General features: G+C 43.0%; 1 protein-coding gene across 5 annotated transcripts in view; it reads right to left on the bottom strand.

Moving 5' to 3' along the window:
- The window catches only part of chd6 (chromodomain helicase DNA binding protein 6), a 96,597-nt gene that overhangs the window by 17,924 nt on the left and 59,350 nt on the right, over positions 1-19,323 (bottom strand). For 4 of the 5 annotated variants that reach the window (XM_074669056.1, XM_074669136.1, XM_074668973.1 and 1 more), the window contains exons 14-34: positions 18,895-19,071; positions 18,670-18,813; positions 16,482-16,580; positions 16,223-16,379; positions 15,924-16,134; positions 15,619-15,814; positions 11,124-11,288; positions 10,862-11,041; positions 10,655-10,765; positions 8,722-8,924; positions 8,129-8,209; positions 7,903-8,021; positions 7,595-7,754; positions 7,419-7,508; positions 5,041-5,144; positions 4,664-4,793; positions 2,688-2,766; positions 2,364-2,421; positions 1,855-2,230; positions 1,562-1,779; positions 1,380-1,477 (exon numbers count right to left, since the gene is read on the bottom strand). In XM_074669056.1, the coding sequence (XP_074525157.1) occupies positions 1,380-1,477; positions 1,562-1,779; positions 1,855-2,230; positions 2,364-2,421; positions 2,688-2,766; positions 4,664-4,793; positions 5,041-5,144; positions 7,419-7,508; positions 7,595-7,754; positions 7,903-8,021; positions 8,129-8,209; positions 8,722-8,924; positions 10,655-10,765; positions 10,862-11,041; positions 11,124-11,288; positions 15,619-15,814; positions 15,924-16,134; positions 16,223-16,379; positions 16,482-16,580; positions 18,670-18,813; positions 18,895-19,071 (3,156 nt within the window). The remainder of the gene's footprint in view (positions 1-1,379; positions 1,478-1,561; positions 1,780-1,854; positions 2,231-2,363; positions 2,422-2,687; positions 2,767-4,663; positions 4,794-5,040; positions 5,145-7,418; positions 7,509-7,594; positions 7,755-7,902; positions 8,022-8,128; positions 8,210-8,721; positions 8,925-10,654; positions 10,766-10,861; positions 11,042-11,123; positions 11,289-15,618; positions 15,815-15,923; positions 16,135-16,222; positions 16,380-16,481; positions 16,581-18,669; positions 18,814-18,894; positions 19,072-19,323) is intronic. The other variant, XM_074669219.1, reaches the window with a different exon arrangement.

Here is a 19,323-nt window from a genome sequence, read left to right as displayed (position 1 = left end):
TTGACATGTTAAGCTTTTTTGTATAAGAGGACATTTCTTCAGCAGCTCCACACACGCAAAGACCAAGAGTGGTTTCCTGATTACATTCAAGCTGTAGCTCATCTTAGAGGATGTCAGCTCTCACATTTTGCCTAAAAATAAAAGATTACGTGAAGCCACGAAGGCAGCCATGTTGGCATGAAACTGGAATCAAACCTGAGCGGTTTCCTGCAACCTTTACTTTGATAATAGCCTGAGTAAGCTACAAAATCTACTTAATCGCTACAAAAAAAAAAATCTAAAAGTGTATAATTTTTTTTTGTTGTTTAAATCTTGTTTATAATTTTGAAAGCAGGGATTTATTTCGTAATTTATGAAATTGTACATGTAAAGCCTTGATATTTTATTTCTAAAAAACATTTAAAAATCTGCAAAATAATAGCAAAACTTAACAATAAAATATTTTCACAAACTTTTGAAACTTTAAAAATTTGAAAAAAATAAATTAAACAATTTCTCGTTTTCCAAAATTTCAAAAATTAAAAAAATTTATAAATGTGCAAAACTTTCAATATTTTGAAATTTCAAAGAATTTCAAAAAATATCAACCATTCAAAGATTTAAATAATTTTTTGAAATTTCAAAATTTGAAAAAATTTAAAACGATAAAGTTATCAACAATAAAATATGTTCACAAATTTTTGAACCTTAAAAAATATGAAAAAATGAACTACTTATTTTCGAAAATTTGAAACACTTTAAAAGAATCTATATATAAGCAAAATGTGCAAATTTTTGAAAATTCAAAGAATTAAAAAAAAATCAAAAATATCATCAATCAAAAATAAATTTAAACAAACTTTTGAAATTTCAAAAGCAAGTTAAAATTTTAAAAAATAAAAATATTTACAATAGAATATTTATACAATTTTTTACAAATTTTTGAAACTTCAAAAATTTGGAAAAATTTTATATTATTACTTATTTTGGAAAAAATACCAAAAACCAAAGCAGATCTGTTTGAGTGTTTTCAGCAGGAATGGGCTGCGGGACAGAACCTGGTGGAGAGCAGGCCAAGTACTAACTCCTGTGAGTTTTATGTGACTAAAACAGACAGAAAAAACACGGGCAGCCTGAACGCTCTGTTTCTGGCAGCACAATGTCATAACTATTAATGTAAGAACCTCAGTGATCACGGAAAGTGTCGAGCCAGCCCTTAGATTTAACTCTTATGACCTATTTTTGTTGTTACCATCATATTTTTTCGAAACAAATGTACCTTAAGTTGTACCAGGCATTAGAAGGAACAAGAAATTGAAGAGAATAAGGGAGGTCTGATAATTTTTCCATGACTGTAGATGATCAGGAACCTGGTATGGATCACAGAGTGCTGAACCCACCTGCTCTCTGATCTTGCGCAACAGCTCGATGCGGTACAGCGTCCTCGCTGCTCGTTCTTCCGTCAGAGGCTCCACCAGCACCGAGGGATCCACCAGCCCTGGAGGAAAGAGACCGTCAGCAACTAAAATCAATCCCTCCTGGGTTAAAAGTTCCTGGTACTAACTCGGGTCAGCGCACTCACACGTCTCACCTTCCTCCTTCCTGGGCGGCAGCTTGCACGCTGTGCGGCACATGTTGACGAAGGAGTTGAAGTACCTCTCCAAACTCTCGTCCGTCTTTCTCTCCAGGCGGGCCAAAGCCCTGAACTGGGACCAGTCGAAGGTCTTCCTGTCCGGGTCGTAGACCACGCCAAACGACGACACGGTGCGGTAAAAGTCAGCCTGCTCCCGACGCGTCCACCTGAGACACAGACCAGGACACTCAGACTGATGGAGGGAACAGACTCAGAGCAGAAACTCAAAGACCTCTCCGTACCTTCTCTGCCACTCCAGAAACAACGGGTCAGGCTCGGTGGCGACCACGGTACACCTCCTCAGCTCCTCCCCCAGCTGCCACGCCAGCGGCCCCCCGGCGTGGTGACCGTGAGCGGCGCCGGCCCCTCCCATCCCCATGCTGACCAGGCTGTCGTGAAGCAGGAAGTCGTGCCTGAGCATGGGCTCGCGACGCAGCGTGAAGCGCTGGTAGGCCGTGATCAGGCGCCGTAAACGGGCGGTGAGGGCGGGGCCTGTGGGCCAGAGGGGGCGGGCCTGGACCACATGGAGAGCGGCTACACCTGTTCCTGTTCCTGTGGTGGTCGTGGTGGTGACCAGGGTGGCGTCCTGAGCGCACAGGTCAGCTGATAGCTGAGTGTCTGCGGAGGAGACGTTAGTCAGACACTCGATACAGGAATTCAGGTGAATGTGGCTCATGTCGAGGATAAAAAGCTTAAAGGTGAAGACACCTGCCTCTTTCTCCCTCATCCTGACAGGTTATTACTAACTCACCTGGTCCTGTGCTGTCAGGTTTGTCCGAGGTGTCCGTGCTGGAGCAGGTCTCCTCCCCCTGAGACGTCCAAACACACAGAGAGGAAACTCAGCAACAGCTCAAACCAACGATCAGATTTCTCTTGCAGCTCCTGAACTCATACGTTAGCATGTTAGCTTTAGCACCAGAAGTGGCTGCCCTCTGCTGGAAGTTAAACATGTTTCCTCTGCTTCTATTCTGCATCATTAGCTCCGTGTTGGAGTGGAGAGTCTCAGGATCCAAACCCAGAGAGGAAATGAAACGTTATTTAACCAAAACCTCAGCGAGGTCAGAGCCATCCTCACCTTGCTGCTCTCGTCTCTGTCCTCTCCTCCGTCAGCTTTGCTCTCAGCCTCGTCCTTCGGCTCCCCTGGTTTACAGACGCTGAGGAGGAAACAGAAGAAGAAGGAAAGAGTCCAGATTACAGCGTCTAATTCAGATTCACAGTTTCCCCTCAGCAAGTCTTGTTCCTGGATCAGGGTCAGTCCAACTGGAGAACTGTCTAAAAACCGGGCCACTAAAGAGCCGTATCATCATGTCATGAAAAAACTGGAATATTTCAAAATCTTTAGAGTTTTTCTTTGAATGGGACTTTAACAAAAGATCCTCTCAGGCTCCACTCGCCCCTGTTTGGTCTTAGGGTCTAGACCCTTTACTTTCATAGGAGCTTTTTTTCTCAGCTCACCTGGATTAAAGTCATTCCACAAAATGTATTTTATCTTTATAATCAAGACTATAGAGTGTATAAACTTTCATACATGGTTTAAATCTAACGAAAAATTATCTAGAGGAGGAGTATTTGAAGTTATGAAATTGTATGTGTGGTGTCTAAGTTAATCGTTTTGAATACATTTGCAAAATTTTAAAAAATAAAATAAAAATAAAATTCGCAAACTTTTTAAATTCCTGATATTGTAAAAAAAAAAAAAAAAAAAAAAAAAAACATGGAATAAAAAAAAATTGCATTGGTATAAATAACACAAAAGTCCAATAATTTGCAAAAAAAATCAAACATTTTTCTGGTAAAAAATTTGCTATAATATCCAAAAATCCTAAAATTTTCAATAAATGGCAAACATAATTAAAACATTATAAAAAAATCACAAATGTACAAGAAAAAAGAAATGTCAAAAATTAGCAAGAAATTAAAATATATATATTTTTCTAATATCTAAAAAAAAAGATGAACAAAAATGTAAAAAAAAATTATTAATGAAATGTTAAAAATTGACAAAACCTAATTTAAAAATTGGAAATTTCTTTTTTTTTTTGCAGAAATATCAAACATTTTCAGAAACACAAAAGGTATTTAAATTTTTTAGATTCTGAAAATTATGAAACTTTAAAAATTGCAAAAAAAAAAGAGAAAATAATTTTGAAAAATTCAAAAACTTTGAATAATTCTTGAATTTTATAACATTCATTAATAATATTGCTCAACTCATCATTTCTTGTTGTTTGCTGATGTCTTCCCACATAATAATCATTTTTGTTAATCCAGCACGTTGTCAGTTAAATGAATCCATCCTCACAGAATTAAAATCAGTATTTTCTTCCAGATGAGTCTTTTTGTAGATGTAGTTATCTTCCCAGGGCTGTAAAACTTGAGGTTAGCCACAGGTGCATGGAAAGTTGGTGGATGTTGATGTTGTAGGAGGTGAAGTAGAGCTGTGGCAGGCTTTATTGACAGATGGGATGAAGATTTAGTTCAACTAAATGTTAACGCAGGATTTTATTTAGTGTCAGTGTCTTTAATCATCTATACCCTCTGGAAGAAAAAAAACTATTCTTTATTTCAATCATATTTTTTAAAGCTACAAGGAGCCACTGCAGAGGAGTCACAGAGCTGCAGGTTGAAGACCGTTGGTCTCGACAGTTTCCAGGAGGTCTCGTCGCCCCGCTTTAAGCTGCTGTGGGTTAAACTGGCGACAAAAGGAGTGACGGCTTCATTTCCCTCCAGGAGGAGGATCAAAGCTTCCTGTGAGCTCATCTTCACGGCTCGGCAGCAGCTGGAAAATACATTAACACGCCGAGTTCATCCATCCTCTCTGGACTTTAAACATCCTCAGCCTCGTCCTGTGAGTGTGTGAGGGGGAGCGGGAAATGAGCAGCCACGTCCTGAAGACGCATGAAGACGTCTAAAAGCTCCACAGGAGGTCACGGATCAAATTTAACTCTTTACGGGAATCCTCCTTCAGCTGTGAGCAGGATGGGTTAGAGCTGATGATGTAACGCCACCTCGTGTGTGTGTGTGTGTGTGTGTTTCTGTGTGTGTGTGTACCTGTCTGTTATGTCCACAGGCCCCTCCCCTCCTCCCTGCTCAGCTGACAGCGCCGTGACGTCAGGCATCCCCACCCGCTCCAGGAAACACAGGTCTGCGTCTGCTCGCATGGCGTTGTACCGCTCGTAGCCTGCGCAGACGAACGTGAGAGTTCAGAGACACCAGAGGACACGAGACCAGATCGAAGTGAAGACAAAAAGAGGAGCAGAAGAAAGAAGGAATCAGAAATATTAGGTCTAAAAAACCATCCTGACAAATTTCCCCTATATCGCCCCCTGGAGTTCATAAATGAAATGTGTCCCTCTCTGAAAAAGTGAGGACACTCCTGGATCATGAACAAACAAACACTCGTCTCGTCGTGACTCGTCTCCTCTCACCGTGTTTGTGCACGCCGATCAGCAGAGACTTGTCGGCGTCCGCGTCCCACCACGAGGCCGGGATCTCGATGTAGTCGATGTCAGGGAGAGACACGTCCAGTTTACTGAAACACACAAACACACACACACACACACACACACACACACAGACAGGTAAATCAGTGTGTGATGTCAGTGTTTAATTCAGCAGGATGACAGAAAAACCCAATAAACCCATAAACTACACTGTAAAAAGTGATTTTTCACATTTGCCGTAATATTTGAAGTCAGTTTGACCAAAGATTTTTGAAGTCGTCGTGATAACACATAATTTAAGTTGGCATCATCTCAACTACAAAAAATCTTTGCTTGTCAAATTGACAATAAAGGAATTTGGGTGGGAGTGGGAATAAAACACGCCTACGCCATCACTTTTCTGAGAGTGTTACCCAGTGCATTGTGGGCATTTTTAGAGTTTATCTTTTAATCTTTTTAAGTTGTAAGGTTATTTTTGTCAGTTATTGTTATCAGTGAATTTTATTTGAGCTAATGACCTTTTTTCATCTAAAATGAGTAACTTTAAAAAGATAAAACTTGAATTTTTTGCAGTTTTCTTCAGGTAGACTGTCACAAGTTTCTGTAAAAAGACTTGGAGATACCTATGGTAAAATCAAGTTATGTTTAAATACAACACTGTAAAAATTAACACTGTGAAATAACGGTAAAATACTGTCAAACCTGCTGCCAATATTCTACTGTTGTTTTACAGCAAAGATATTTTTTGTTGTGATGGTGTTTTGTAACCGTGAGTGAAGAGGAAACACAGTCGATATAAGATCCTGCTGTAGGGATGTCCAGATATCGATACCTGGTACCGGTATCGGGCCAATACCAGACTTTTTTAAGGTATAGGTACTCATGAAGGCTGCAGATACTCTAGGCAAAAAGATCTTACATCGAGCAGGTCCTCCTTGCCACTAGATGGTGCTAATTGCTGTGGTTTAACACCATGGCAAATGTGCCCCAAGTTCTTTTCAGACACATGAATGAACCAGGAAGAGTTAACAGTTAAACTTTTTTATTTTGCACTCTGGTTTACTTTAGAAATTTTAAACTCTGACAGTTGTTAGTTTTATTGTGCACTTTTAATAAATATTTTTTTAATATTAATCAAAAAACATTCTTAATTCAGAGAGTTTTATTTGGGCTCATTGGCAAAGTGATTGTGCTGTCTTTGATCAAAATGATCTGTCACGGTTAATTTAAATTTTATGTTTCAAAAGTGCTAGTAGTATCGGTACTCGGTATTGGTGAGTACTCAAGAAGGAGTACTCGTAGTGGTATCGGTCTGCATAAAAAGTGGTGTCGAACATCCCTACCCTGCTGTATGTTTCGTTACACTGAAGGTGGAGGGGGCACAGGCTGTCTGTGCTCCTCTGCATGGACTGGCTATCTGTGCTCCTCTAGACCAATCTGCTTTCTGTGCTCCACATGGCATGGACCCATGTACTCAATGTTTTTTACAGTGTGTTTAGTGACACATGTTTCTTTAAGTTTTCTCAACTTACATTTTGCAGTTAACCTGACAAATGATTTTGTGTTAACTACTACATTTTCACTTCCGATACGATACCGATACTGTAGCATTGAGTATTGGCCGATACCGATATTAATCAGATACGATATCAGCATTAAACATACTTTTATGACTTATTTTGTAGTATGTCTGTCATGTTAGAAAAGGCTTGATTAAGTGATATAATTCAAACAAAGAACAGTAATCAGCAACAGTAGGTATGAGGAAAATCGGACCTATTTATTATTAACCAATGGGGAACAAGAACTGCTTATATCAGAGATTTTAGATGCATTCCAATACGATACCGATATTTGTTTTTTTGCTGATATCGGACCGATATCTGATATCAATATCGGACTGGGACACCTCTATTAACTACACTCAAAGTTACAGCCATGACAGGAGTTGTCTTAACACAGTTTCTTTTCAGTTTTAACAACTTCAAATTAATGATCTACTGCACTTAGAAATTTTGAGGCAATCAGTTTCCTATTTTTTTTATCAAGTAAAGTAAAAAAATTACATTTTACAGTGTCCCTCTTTAATCTGACTTCAGATCACACAACAGTGCAGTACGTTTCAACAGATTCACCAAACATCTGATGGATTAACACACTCAGGTTTGTTGGGTAAGTGTTTTTTCCCATTGTTTTCTGTTTGCTTTGAAATTTCAGAGCTGTTTACTTTACTGTCTTTGACGTGATCCCTTGAAGTCATCCCTTCTGTTTTTCTGTGACTCTAATAAGATTAATTCTTCCAGAAAGAGAGACATCAAGTTAAAAAAGGATACAAGTGATTAAAAAGAGTATAAACTCTGTACCTGGCAGGAATCCCCTCCACAGCCTGGTTCGAAGCCTCCCCTAAAATCTCCACCTTCAGGTAGTACAGCATCCGGACCCTCAGCAGCACCCTGCAGACATACAGATGGAGAGAGACATGACTTCCTGTTCCTGCTCAGACGCTTTATGATCTCTAAGATTCACATCATGGACTGACTTGTTGCAGTGCTGCTTCAGGTGCTTCTTGTAGCTCTCGTCCTGGAGAACCACCTCAGGGTTACAGTGAACCAACCAGTCTGCGTTTTTCAGCTCCGGGACGTTCAGCTGGTTCTTCAGCTTCTTCCCTTTCCGACCGCGAGGAACCGGAGCCGACAGACCTGACGGGAAAAAACAGACTGATGGTGTTCACGCTGCAGAAACTCAGACCAAACAGATAAATCTCAAGAGGAAGGATGCATGGAGGAAGGATCTTTCCAGTCTCTTTTCCCCACAAACCACCAGGAGGTGTGTTACTGAGGGTCTCACCTGAGTGGTTGAGCAGAGTCTGGTCCTGACCCTCTTTGGTGGGCGTGATCAGGTCCCAGATGAAGCTCTTGATCTTGTCGTCTCCCTTGTAGTGTTTGAGGCAGTAAACCAGCAGAGCTCTGAGAGAAACGGACGTTACTCGCGTCATGAATCACAAGTTTATGAAGTTTGAGAAAAGAAGTGTTGAAGGTGAAACTCTGAGATTATAATCCAGCTTCTCTCTCACCTGCAGATCACCTCCATGTCTCTCTCTGCCAGGTGCCACTTGAAGCGTCCGTGGTTCAGGATGTCCTTCCACCGACCCCAGCTGCACACAGAAAAAACCACTGAGATGAAAAATAAACAATAACTGGGTCCAGGAAAACGACACATGCAACCTCTCCTCAACCATCTTTCTTTAAAAAATCAGATCGTTCTCTCTTTGGTGCATGATCCAAACTCTCCTCATTTTCTCCTCTGTCTCATTTTCGTTGAGTTTTCTGCAGGAAAAGTCTGAAGGAAGTGACATCAGAGCAGCTCCTGGACCCTGACCGCTGTGCACACTGAGTCTGAGTTTCTAAACGTGCAAACGGCGCTGCTGCTTTGGAGAGCATGTTTTAACACCTCCTCCTCCTCCTCTTCCTCCTCCTGCTGCTCTGTAAAGACGTGGCTGCAGAAACAGACCAGACTGTTTACACCTGCAGCTGCTCACACAGCGCTGGGTACCAAATGTAGACGCCATGAATGAAAGAACACAGCGTTTTGTTTCCTGATGAGTCGCTCAGAGGTTACCTGAGGTCACTCTGACGCAGCGGTTTTAGGATCCGACCCGTCTCTTACCCAAAGATCAGCAGATTCTTCTCCACCCTGAAGCACTCGGCCCGCAGGTACCGCCGGCTGCGCTCGCCGAGTCGTCGGGTCCGACACGGACGCTCCTCCGAGTCGCTGTCCAGCTCCGAGAACTCCATCAGCTCGTCGTCCTCGAAGGAGTTATAGTGACGGGTCTGTTTCCTCACACGCGGCGTGTCGATGACCAGAGACTCCTGAGGACGAGACGAGGACAGAGGACAGTCTTTAAAAAGGGGACCAGACAGGAGAGGAGATGAGAGAGGAAACAAAGAGGAGACAAAGAGGAGACAGGAGAGGAGACAGGAGATAAAAAACAGAAGAGGAGACAGGAAAGGAGACAAAGAGGACACTAAGAGGAGACTGGAGATGAGACAGGGGAGTAGAGAGGCGAGGAAACAGGAGATAAGACAAAAAAGGAGACAAAAAGAAACAGGAGAGGAGACAAAGAGGAGACAGGAGAGGAGACACAGAAGAGGAAACAGGAGAGGAGGCAGGAGAGGAGACAAAAAGAAGAAAGGAGAGGATACAGGAAAGGAAAAGGATGCAGGGAGCAAAGTTGTGTTTACTTAAGGGGAGAAAGATTTTATTACTGAAGATACAGCAGCCAGGGTCCACACACACACACACACACACACACACACACACACACACACACACACACACACACACACACAAACACACACACACACACACACACACACACACACACACACACACACAAACACACACACAAACACACACACACACACACACACACACACACACACACACACACACACACACACACACACACACACACACTCTGCTGTGTAAAGTGTGCAGCTGAGCTCGGTGTGAGTTCTGCTTCATTCATTAAAGAGCTCCATCTGTTCAGAGACGCAGAGGAGGAGAGGAGACGACAAGAGGGGAGGAGAGAGGAGTAAGGAGGAGAAACAAGGAGGAAAGAAGAGGGAAGAAGAGGGAAGAGGACAAAATAGGAGTGAAGAGTAGGAAATAGAAGCAATTAGGAAGAAAGAGGAGGAAAGAAGAGGAAAGAAGAGGGAAGAAATAGGAGGAAAGAGAAGGGAAGAGGAGGGATGAGGACAAAATAGGAGTGAAAAGTAGGAAATAGGAGCAATTAGGAAGAAAGAGGAGGAAAGAGGAGGAAAGAGGAAAAAATAGGAGGAAATACGAGGGAAGAGGAGGAAAGAGGAGTTGGGAGGAAAGAGGAGTTAAGAGGAGGAAATAGGAGGAAAGACGAGGGAAGAACAGGGAAACGGAGGAAAGAGGACGAAAGAAATAGGAGGAAAGTTAAGGAAAGAGGAGGAACGAGAGGGTGGGGGCTGAGAAAGAAAAGAGAAAATGGAAACGAAAGAAAAAAGCACAAAAAAGCACAGGAGAAAAAAGGGAAAATGCAAAGTTTAAAAGAAAGGTGGAAAGGTTTAAAAAGAGGAAAAAGGAAAACGAGGAGGACAAGGAAACTGAAAGAGACAAAGGAAAAGCTGGAAGTGAGGATGGAATAAAAAGAGGAACAGAAAAAAAAGGAGGAGAGGATAAGGATGGGAGAAAGGAAGAAATAAATCATAAGAAAGGTCTAAAAACAGCACGAGGAAGTTACAGGAAACTACAGGAGGACAGTTATTCAGGAACTAGGACAGAAAAGAGGAAAGGAAATAGGAAACAGGAAAACAAAATTAGGAATTAAAGAGGAAAATAACATGAAAAAGTGAAAAACAAAAGAATGAATCAAATAAAAAAATGAAAAGTAGAAAACAGAGAAGAATCTGGGAGGTGGTAAAAGACAACAAAATGAAAAAGTATAAAGGAAACAGAAAGAGTGATCTTAAAGGAGAAAAACAGAAGTCAGAGAGACTGACTGACGGATTTACACTGATGCTCAACAACGCGTACTGTCCCTTTAAATATCTAAACCAGGTCTGCCAACCTTCTCAGACTTGGAGTCGATCTCCACCTCAGCGATCTTCGCCCATTTCTGCCAGAAGTTTGGGTCGTCCAGAGAAATGTCCGTTCTGTTCCCGGACGAGATGAAGCTGGCCTGAAGGAGACGAGGAGACGAGGAGACAAGGAGACAGGAAGTGAGAGGAGCTTCTTACTGACTGATCCCATCACCTAAAGTGTCCTCCTCTGGTACCTTAGCGAACGTGGAGCCTTTCCCCTCAGACTGGATGGTGATGGTCTGAGTCCGTCTCTGCAGGATCTGATCGATGTCTTCCTCACAGAACTTGGACCCTTCGTCTTCCTCGTCCATCAGCGCTCCGTACGCTCCTTTCTTCAGCAGGTCCTCCACCTCCAGCTTGGTCAGCTGCTGCACCTGACGGAGGAGGGACACAGGTGTTAGAGCTGGGACACACAGAGCGTGCTCAGATGGAGACTCCTCCTCCTCCTGGTCTCACCCCGTTCAGGCTGCCTTTCCGGTTGATGTCCTGCAGCACGGCCTTGTCCAGCCCCAGCTTCAGGCTGGCTTTGTCGAACATTTCCCTCTCATAGGAGTTCCTGGTGATGAGGCGGTACACCTTCACCGCTTTGCTCTGACCGATCCGGTGACAGCGAGCCTGAGCCTGCGTCAAAAACAGTCAGAAACAGTCAGAAACAGAAACATGTCAGGGTCATGGGTTAAAACCAGGCGCTTTGTTTCCTCTGAGAGAAACGATTCACAGACAAAAACACCAACATGTCTGCACACGTCTGCTCAGCTTTCTGTCTTTCTGCAAAATAAATAAAGATACAAACGAAAGGCCGAACTTTGACTCAGCTCTGAGATAAAAACTGACTGAGCGCGCTCTGTTTGTCTCTTTATCGTCTGAAGCTCTCCTGAAGCCTGCGTTCACTTCCTGTCTCCAAAGAGTTAAAGATGCAGCTTCAAACTGGAGACGAGCTCAGACTCGGTACAGTCCAGAGGAGGTGACGTGATCTTAATTATCAGAGTATCTTTAGATTTTTATTGTAAGGTTGTAAGAGTTAATTAATCATCAGATATTTAACAACTTTAACCAACCAGCTACTGACGGACAGATTTTCTTTACGCATTTTCAGATCACTCCCACGGCAGGGCTGTGGCAGAAATCACATGTACACAGACAGCCAATCAGGAGGCTCGCCTTACCCGTAACTGATGATGAGTGTGTGTATGAGGTCTTCGAGTAAACACTAAGATTTTTCAGCTTTTTAAGACCAGATTTTTGTGGATTATGCACACATATGAAATATTTTACACAGGGCTCTCAAGTTTCGAATGCAGACTACAACTCTCCCCCCCAATCCACTGCTTTTTTAGGACGTGACAGCCCTTGACATATCACAACAATAAATACTACATAATGATTTAAAGAAATTCAGCAAATCTTCATCATCAACAACATTTTGCCTTAAAAAGACACTTTTTTTCAGGTTAAAATTTTAAATAGCTTTCTCATTTCTAAATTTATTGACACCAAATCACCTCTAATGTGTCCTGGACATCCTCTCACAACTTTTACAGAAAAAAGGCGAACGTTAAAAATGAAACTGTCTTCGCCTCGTTATAAACAATACGTGATGCAGGATACCTCAGGTTGAACTTATCATTTCAGTGAGTGACTAAAAACAGCAGCTTGGAGATGGAGTTTTCTGTCTGCGTCTTCGTCATCAGATGTGCTAATGAGCGGTACCGTCAGACGCGTGTCATATCTATGATGCGTCATAGCTCGTCAGACGTTTCAGAGTTTCCCTAATGTTTATACGCCAGGAAAAGAGAGATCATGATGATTGTTCACGAGTCCAAGTTAAGTCTGATGTTTCTCTGTGGACATTTTTTTCAGCGTGAGAAATACGATGTGTGGCAGGAATGCGAGACAAAACACACACAAATACTATTGCCACAATAACAGCTGCATAAGAAAACATCAACAGACAGGGGAACCAGGGGGGTATTCCACGAAGCTGGCTTAGCTCAAAGCCTGGCTTATTTCGGTTAGCCTCGCTAACTTTAGCGAGAGTTTGGTTCCACAAACGAGGCTTAGGGCTAGCGTAGCTTGGTAACCATGGTAAATTAGCCAGTGCGACTAGCCTGGTCCCGGTCAGGCTAAACGTCAGGCTTACCTTAGCTGTGTCTCAGAGAAGGTCTGACAAGCTTCTGAAAGACGCCTTGTGAACTGCAGGTGTCACATTAAATTAATCTATACCTGTAATAGATGATGTTTTTGTTCAGAAACATAAGCTGAGACCTTTTGGTAACTTTTCTGACACCTGCTTAAAACCCAAAAAGTCAGAAGGATCGTGAGGCTCCGCTTTCACGGTCCGTATTCATACTGAAAATCAAGATCAAGCTTTTGTCCTTCAGCTCCACGGGAGGTTTCCGTCCTCCCTGAGCTCGCCTTAGGACACCTGCGTGATCCTTTGACAGGTGAACCGCCCCAGTTATACCAGACTGGAATGACCGTGAGTCAAGACATGTCAGATACTAGACTGTCTGTCTACAACGCAGGAAAGTAGGTGGCTGAGGGGTTCGAGAGTAGGGCACGGACGCGCGGTGATCTATGTTTTACTTTCGGCGTGGGTTCGATCCCACCAGTGATTATCTGATTTTCTTTCTTCTGTCTCCCTCAAAGTACAGTCAACATATAACAGAATAAAGGCAGAAATTGTCTTATGATATAAAAGGTGACAACAGCCACAATTTTCCATAGAAATACCCTCCTTTACCGGCGGTCCGTTCTGATCATGATGATAATGTAAAGGTGATTCCACATGGTGACATAACTTTGTGTCTTCCTCCTTATTTAAATATAGGGCACTGTATCACTGACACATCTCATCTGACAGCTGAATCATCTCTAATAAAAAAAAAAAAGACATCTCATCTACATGTCTTTTTCTGCTGTTTTAGTCAGTGTTTGATGAAACATCACCCCATGAAGTATATAGGCCTATATATATATGAACAGCTTTAATTTAATCAAGATCAATCTCCTCTGGGCCACAGCAGTGTGAGGGGCTTCAGAGTGAGAAGAAAAAGGTCATCAAACTCAGCAGAAACAGTCAGTGTTGATTTGACACATAAGCATGATATTCTTGAACCAGCAGCGTCTCTGGCTTTGTTAATTGCCACCGTGTCACCCTTTTATGTGATTTTCACTTTGAAGTCATCATACGACTCCATGAGGAGTGTTTTCTCCGCTGAGGGAAACGTCTCCACTCTCGGTTTTGACATGATTTGGTCATTTCGACGATCGACACATCGGGGCTTTTTATCTACCGCGGACGCGCGCTTAGCCGCAGCTTGGATCAGCCTGGCTTGAATAAGCCTCTCTGAAAATCAGCTGAGCCTCGTTAGTGGAACGAGTTGCAGCTAAGATTGAAGTGGCCGCTTATTCAAGCCACGCTTACCGGGGATAGCCCAGCCTTCTTTAGCCAGCTTCGTGGAATACCCCCCAGGTCTGTCAGTGGAAGGGATTGTGATTGTGTACTTTCACCCGATTTTTCTTCCAGCTCAGCTCATGGAGCCTGACACTGACCTTTCTTTGAAAAGAAGTTTAAAAACGATGGTAGAAACATGGTCATGTGTGTGTGACTATGACCACCCGGTCTGAACTTTTAAAGCCAGGGTTGGCAGTCCTGAAAAACTAGCATGAATTTGAATGTAGCATCTCGTCAGGACTCCTCCTAGCCCCTCCCCTTGGAGCTCCTCCCCTTGGAGCAACACCCCCGCTCACATGCACAGGCGCCGCTGATTCGCGACTCTGATTGTGAATGACTGAAAGACGACTCAGCACATCATTTTGTGTTTTGCTCTACGTAGAGTCATGTCTCATTTAGAGGTAAGGAAACACCAAAACGTTAAAACATGAAGCTAAAAAACAAATATGCTAGAATCGTCCACTTTTACCTGTGACACAATATCAGGAGTAAAGCTATAATACAAATACTACATGTACATTTTCTCTAGGACCTACTGAATACCATACATTTATTTTGCTTGTCAGAGTCCCTGTGGTGAGTTTATTAGACTCTGATCCAGACTACAGCCCAGAGCCAAGTACCTCATCCGGCCAATGTTGACTCTGGTTTTCGCCTCGCTTCGTCCAATTTCCTTCTAGTTTCAGTCTTTTCAGCCTCCATCTTTCTTTTCTTGCTCCGTTTGGCCAGAGGAGCAGTTACCAGTAATCGGGGTATGGGTAGTTTCTATACACTGCTAAACTCAGGAACACGCGTTGAGTCAGGGGCAGTGAGCGCCGGTGAAATGTCCGCGCAGGAGGAGAGAAAAACGGCAGGACGGGATCTGATTGGTTTAACAGATTGGATCCTGATCGATGTGATTGGCTGATGTTTTCCTGGGTTTCTCCTGCTGTAGATAACAGATAGTATTCGCTCTCATTTAAGAACACATTATGTGTTGCTGCCATCGGGACAGATAGATCATTTTAACCACTATAACAAAACATGTATCTAAATCAAACTACCAATTATACTTTTTATTTTATTGTTTTTTATTGCATTTTTTGTAACTTATTTTGTTGCAATATTATTATAAAATAGATCTTCTACAGTTTTGTTTTGCTTTTTTGATGCATTTTATTTATTTTTAGCCAAGTTGGTTAAACCGACATATTAACAGAAATGCTTTTTAGTGTATACTGTCTCTGTGTGTTAAACCAATACATTAAAAAAACATGTGAACACAGATCTGTAAATACTCAGACCTGTTTCTCACCACATGTGTCTCCTCATAAAAAAACCATAAAAACGTGTTTTTTAAACGATGATAAGAAAGACAAGTCTCAGCTCCTGGTGCAAATGATTCAAGGTTGTTTTTTTTTCAAAGTTTATAAAAAAGGATCATGAGAAGAAAAAAATCCTCTCCTCTCCCTGTACACCGCCGCCTCCCCCCCTCCTCCCTGGTGGCGTGCTCACCTGCAGGTCGTTCTGAGGGTTCCAGTCGGAGTCGAAGATGATGCAGGTGTCTGCGGCCGTCAGGTTGATCCCCAGACCTCCGGCTCGGGTGCACAGCAGGAACACGAAGCGGTCTGAGTCCGGTTTGCAGAACCTGTCGATGGCCGCCTGCCGCAGGTTTCCCCGCACGCGGCCGTCGATGCGCTCGTACGTGTAGCTGCAGGAGACACGACAGTTCACGTCAGAGGACGAAGAAACCTGCAGAAATCAACCCAGAGCTGTTTCCCCGTCCTCCTGCTGCTGCTGCTCCTCCCGCTACTCCTCACCGTCTCTGGATGAGGTAGTCCTCCAGGATGTCCAGGCAGCGGACCATCTGGGAGAAGACGAGGACCTTGTGTCCCCCGGCCAGCAGTTTGGGCAGCAGCTTATCGATCAGCACCAGCTTCCCCGCCGCCTGGATCATGGCCTGCAGCTGGAAGTCCACGGCGTCCGGGCTGTGACACTTCCTGAAGCTCTCCAGGATCTTCTCCTCGGCCCCTGAGGCAGACCAGAGTTAGTCCTCAGAGACGGACGCTTCACCACGTGTGTGTGTGTGTGTGTGCAGCCTGTGTGTGTGTGTGTGTACCTGTGATCAGGTAGGGGTGGTTGCAGCACTTGCGCAGCTCCATCATGGTGTTGATGAGGTTGGGCATGTTGTGCTGGTTGGCTCCTCGCGACAGGAAGGAGAAGTTCTTCTCCAGGATGGCTCTGTAGTACTTCTTCTGGATGTTGGTCAGCTCCACCTGCACACACACACACACACACACACACACACACAGAGGTTAAATCCTCCTCTGAGCGCTCTAACCCCTCGTGGCGAGCAGTCTCTGGTCCCTCAGCCGTACCTCGATGATGGTCTCCTCTTTGGGAGCCAGGTTTTTCTCCACGTCGTCCTTCAGCCTCCTCAGCATCATGGGCTTCAGGATGGCCTGCAGCTTCTTCACCTGGTGACCAAACATCACAAAGAAAAACACTTTAATTCCTCTTTTTCACCCTCATTCTCCATCGTCCAGCATCAAACAAACATTAACAACCTTCTTTATTTGACGTCAGCACTAAAATCAGCGTTCAGTGGAAGCACATCGCACCAGTTTTCCGTTCATTGATGTAGACCATTACAAAAAATATTCATCAACAAACCTTTTCAGGGAATAAAACTAAATAAAATTAGTAAAATTAATTAAAAAGTCAGACGTGATGATGAAGACTTTGTCGAAATATAACTGAGACTTTCGTCAACCAATAAAGACAAAGATGTTTGACAACACGCCCGAGCATGCGCTTACACAGCAGAGCTCGTCGGAGGACAATGAGATCAAGTACAAGCCTTTATTATTACACAGTCTATGCTACAAACACAAGAATATGGACAGTAAAAGCAAGAGTGGAGCTGAAAAGGTGAGAAATAACAGAAGAAAAACACCTGACGCCACCAAATGTGGCAAGTTGTAAGAGAAAATATGATGCTGCCTGCAAAACCATCGTCCAAGTTTATGTATCGTTATAACACAACGCTAAATTCTCTAATAATAGTTTGATGCAGCGCCACATTTCAGAACAGGTGAACCTCTCCGTCTGTAGCCCCCATAGACTGTATAAAACATGGACATAGTCTCACTGACGTCACCCGTCTGTTTCTGAAACGGAAAATGAAGCAGATCGGCTATAGCGGCCATATTGGTAGTGGCAAGGGCTTCGCGTACAGCAATTGGGCACCTGTCGGTCACGTGACCCTCAGCTGTGCCTCTGATTGGGGGAGCCCGCGATCTTAACATCCTCCGAACAACTGAGTTAGAAAATAATTCACCCCCCGTACAGTGGGTGCTGGTAGTAAAATCAGCGACTCAGACAGGAGACGTTTTTTGAACCAGGCTGTAAATGGGTTAATTTTTTTGGCTTGGTGTGTTTGTGACTTCCTGTACTTCAGGAGCCAGCCTCAAGCGAACACTGGAGAAACAGCAGATTTTAGCTCTTCAGCATCGTACAACTTTTAGGTTGTTTACATTATATTTGACTAAAATCTGCTGATATTTGGTCGACTAAAACTAAACTAAGACCAGAAGGTTCCAGATGATTAAAATATGACTAAGACTAAAAATCTAAAAACTAAAATCAGAATTTATCTGTCAAAATAAACGTTGCATCACATCATGTTGTTAGGACATTTTTTTATTATTATTGTGATTTTATCATTTTATTTTCTCTTTGTGATTTTGCCCAACAATTGAATTTAATTCACCTTATGACTCTTAATCTGATATTTGAGACTTTTTTTTTTACTGTTTTTTTATTCATTTTTCACCTTTTTATTTCATTCTTAACTTTTATGTCTTCATTTTACATTTTTCACAAATTTTGGACTCACTGTTCTTGTCATTTGGAATTTTGTGTTTTTTTTAAATGTGACTTTTTGTTTAATAAAAATATTTCTTTTTACTTCAAGTATTTTTTTCACTTATATTTATGACTTAAAAGTGTTTTATATAACTTATCTTTCTCTTTAATCTCAGTAAAGCTAATTTTCATCCCATGTTTATGGCTTATATCTCAATATTTGACTTTAAATCTCATTAAAAATGTCTTTTTAATCTCAATATTGTAACTTTTTATCTCATTATTCTGACTTCTTATCTCATGTTTTGACTATTTACTCCTGTTGTTGACATTTATGTCATTACTTTAGCTTCAAACTAATATTTGTGACTGTGAATCTGATCATTTTGAGCGTTAGACTCGTCTTGTTGACCCCTTCCTTCAATTTTAGCTCTAATCTTTTATCTATGAAATTCTTCTCTCTTAATTAAATTTTCTTCTCTTATTATTTTGTCTAATCTCATTATTTTGACTCATAAACAGGTAAAAACTTTGTGTCTGAGGCAGAATGTCTGAGACGTGTCCGTGTGATTTCCTCTCAAAGACAAAGACACAGAGTAAGAAATGAAAACGTGTTTGATTTGACGCAGAATGAGAAGTTGCTGATGTTAGAAACCACAGGATGAAGTTATGAACGATGTGAACCTCGCGCTGACGTACCTGCTCCTCCGTTTTGAGGTCTCCGAACTCCTCCAGGAAGGAGCTCTCTGACGGGAACTGGAGCGGCTCCAGGAAGTTGAGCAGACTGAACAGCTCCTCCACCGAGTTCTGCAGAGGAGTCCCCGTCAGCAGGACTTTGTGCTCCTGTGGGGACAGAGAGAGACCTCCTTTTAGGAACCAGGGACTAACCCCGAGGCCGATCCTCCTGCAGGGACCAGGACTGACCAGGTTCATCAGCTTCAGCCCCTCCAACAGTTTGCAGTTTCTGTTCTTCAGGCGGTGAGCCTCGTCGATCACCACGCAGCGCCAGTGCAGCTTCTTCAGCTCGGGACAGTCGGCCATGATCATCTCGAAGGTGGTGATCACGCCGTGGAACTTCAGCACACCGGGGATGGTGTTACCCTGCAGGTCAGAGCGAGAGGGGACAGGAGGATCAGAGAAACCGGTCTGAAAACCTGGACCCTGCGGTGAAACCAGGCGAGCAGCAGCAGAGAGATGAGTCAGAGCACGTGGGGATCATCTGCCCTCTCTGTTTCCTGTGACGGCGTTACTGCTCCCTGAACAGATACAAACCGCCGCCCACTCCTCCTCCTCCCCACAGATCTGTGTCTGTAACCAGTTGACTCATCCTGCTCCTCCTGCTCCTCCTGGGGG

The sequence above is a fragment of the Halichoeres trimaculatus genome, unplaced genomic scaffold (assembly GCF_033239565.1).
Source record: "Halichoeres trimaculatus isolate MK-OKI-2021-1 unplaced genomic scaffold, fHalTri1.1 fHalTri1_scaffold_1, whole genome shotgun sequence".
Taxonomy (NCBI): domain Eukaryota; kingdom Metazoa; phylum Chordata; class Actinopteri; order Labriformes; family Labridae; genus Halichoeres; species Halichoeres trimaculatus.
This window is presented reverse-complemented; position numbering and strand designations above follow the sequence as displayed.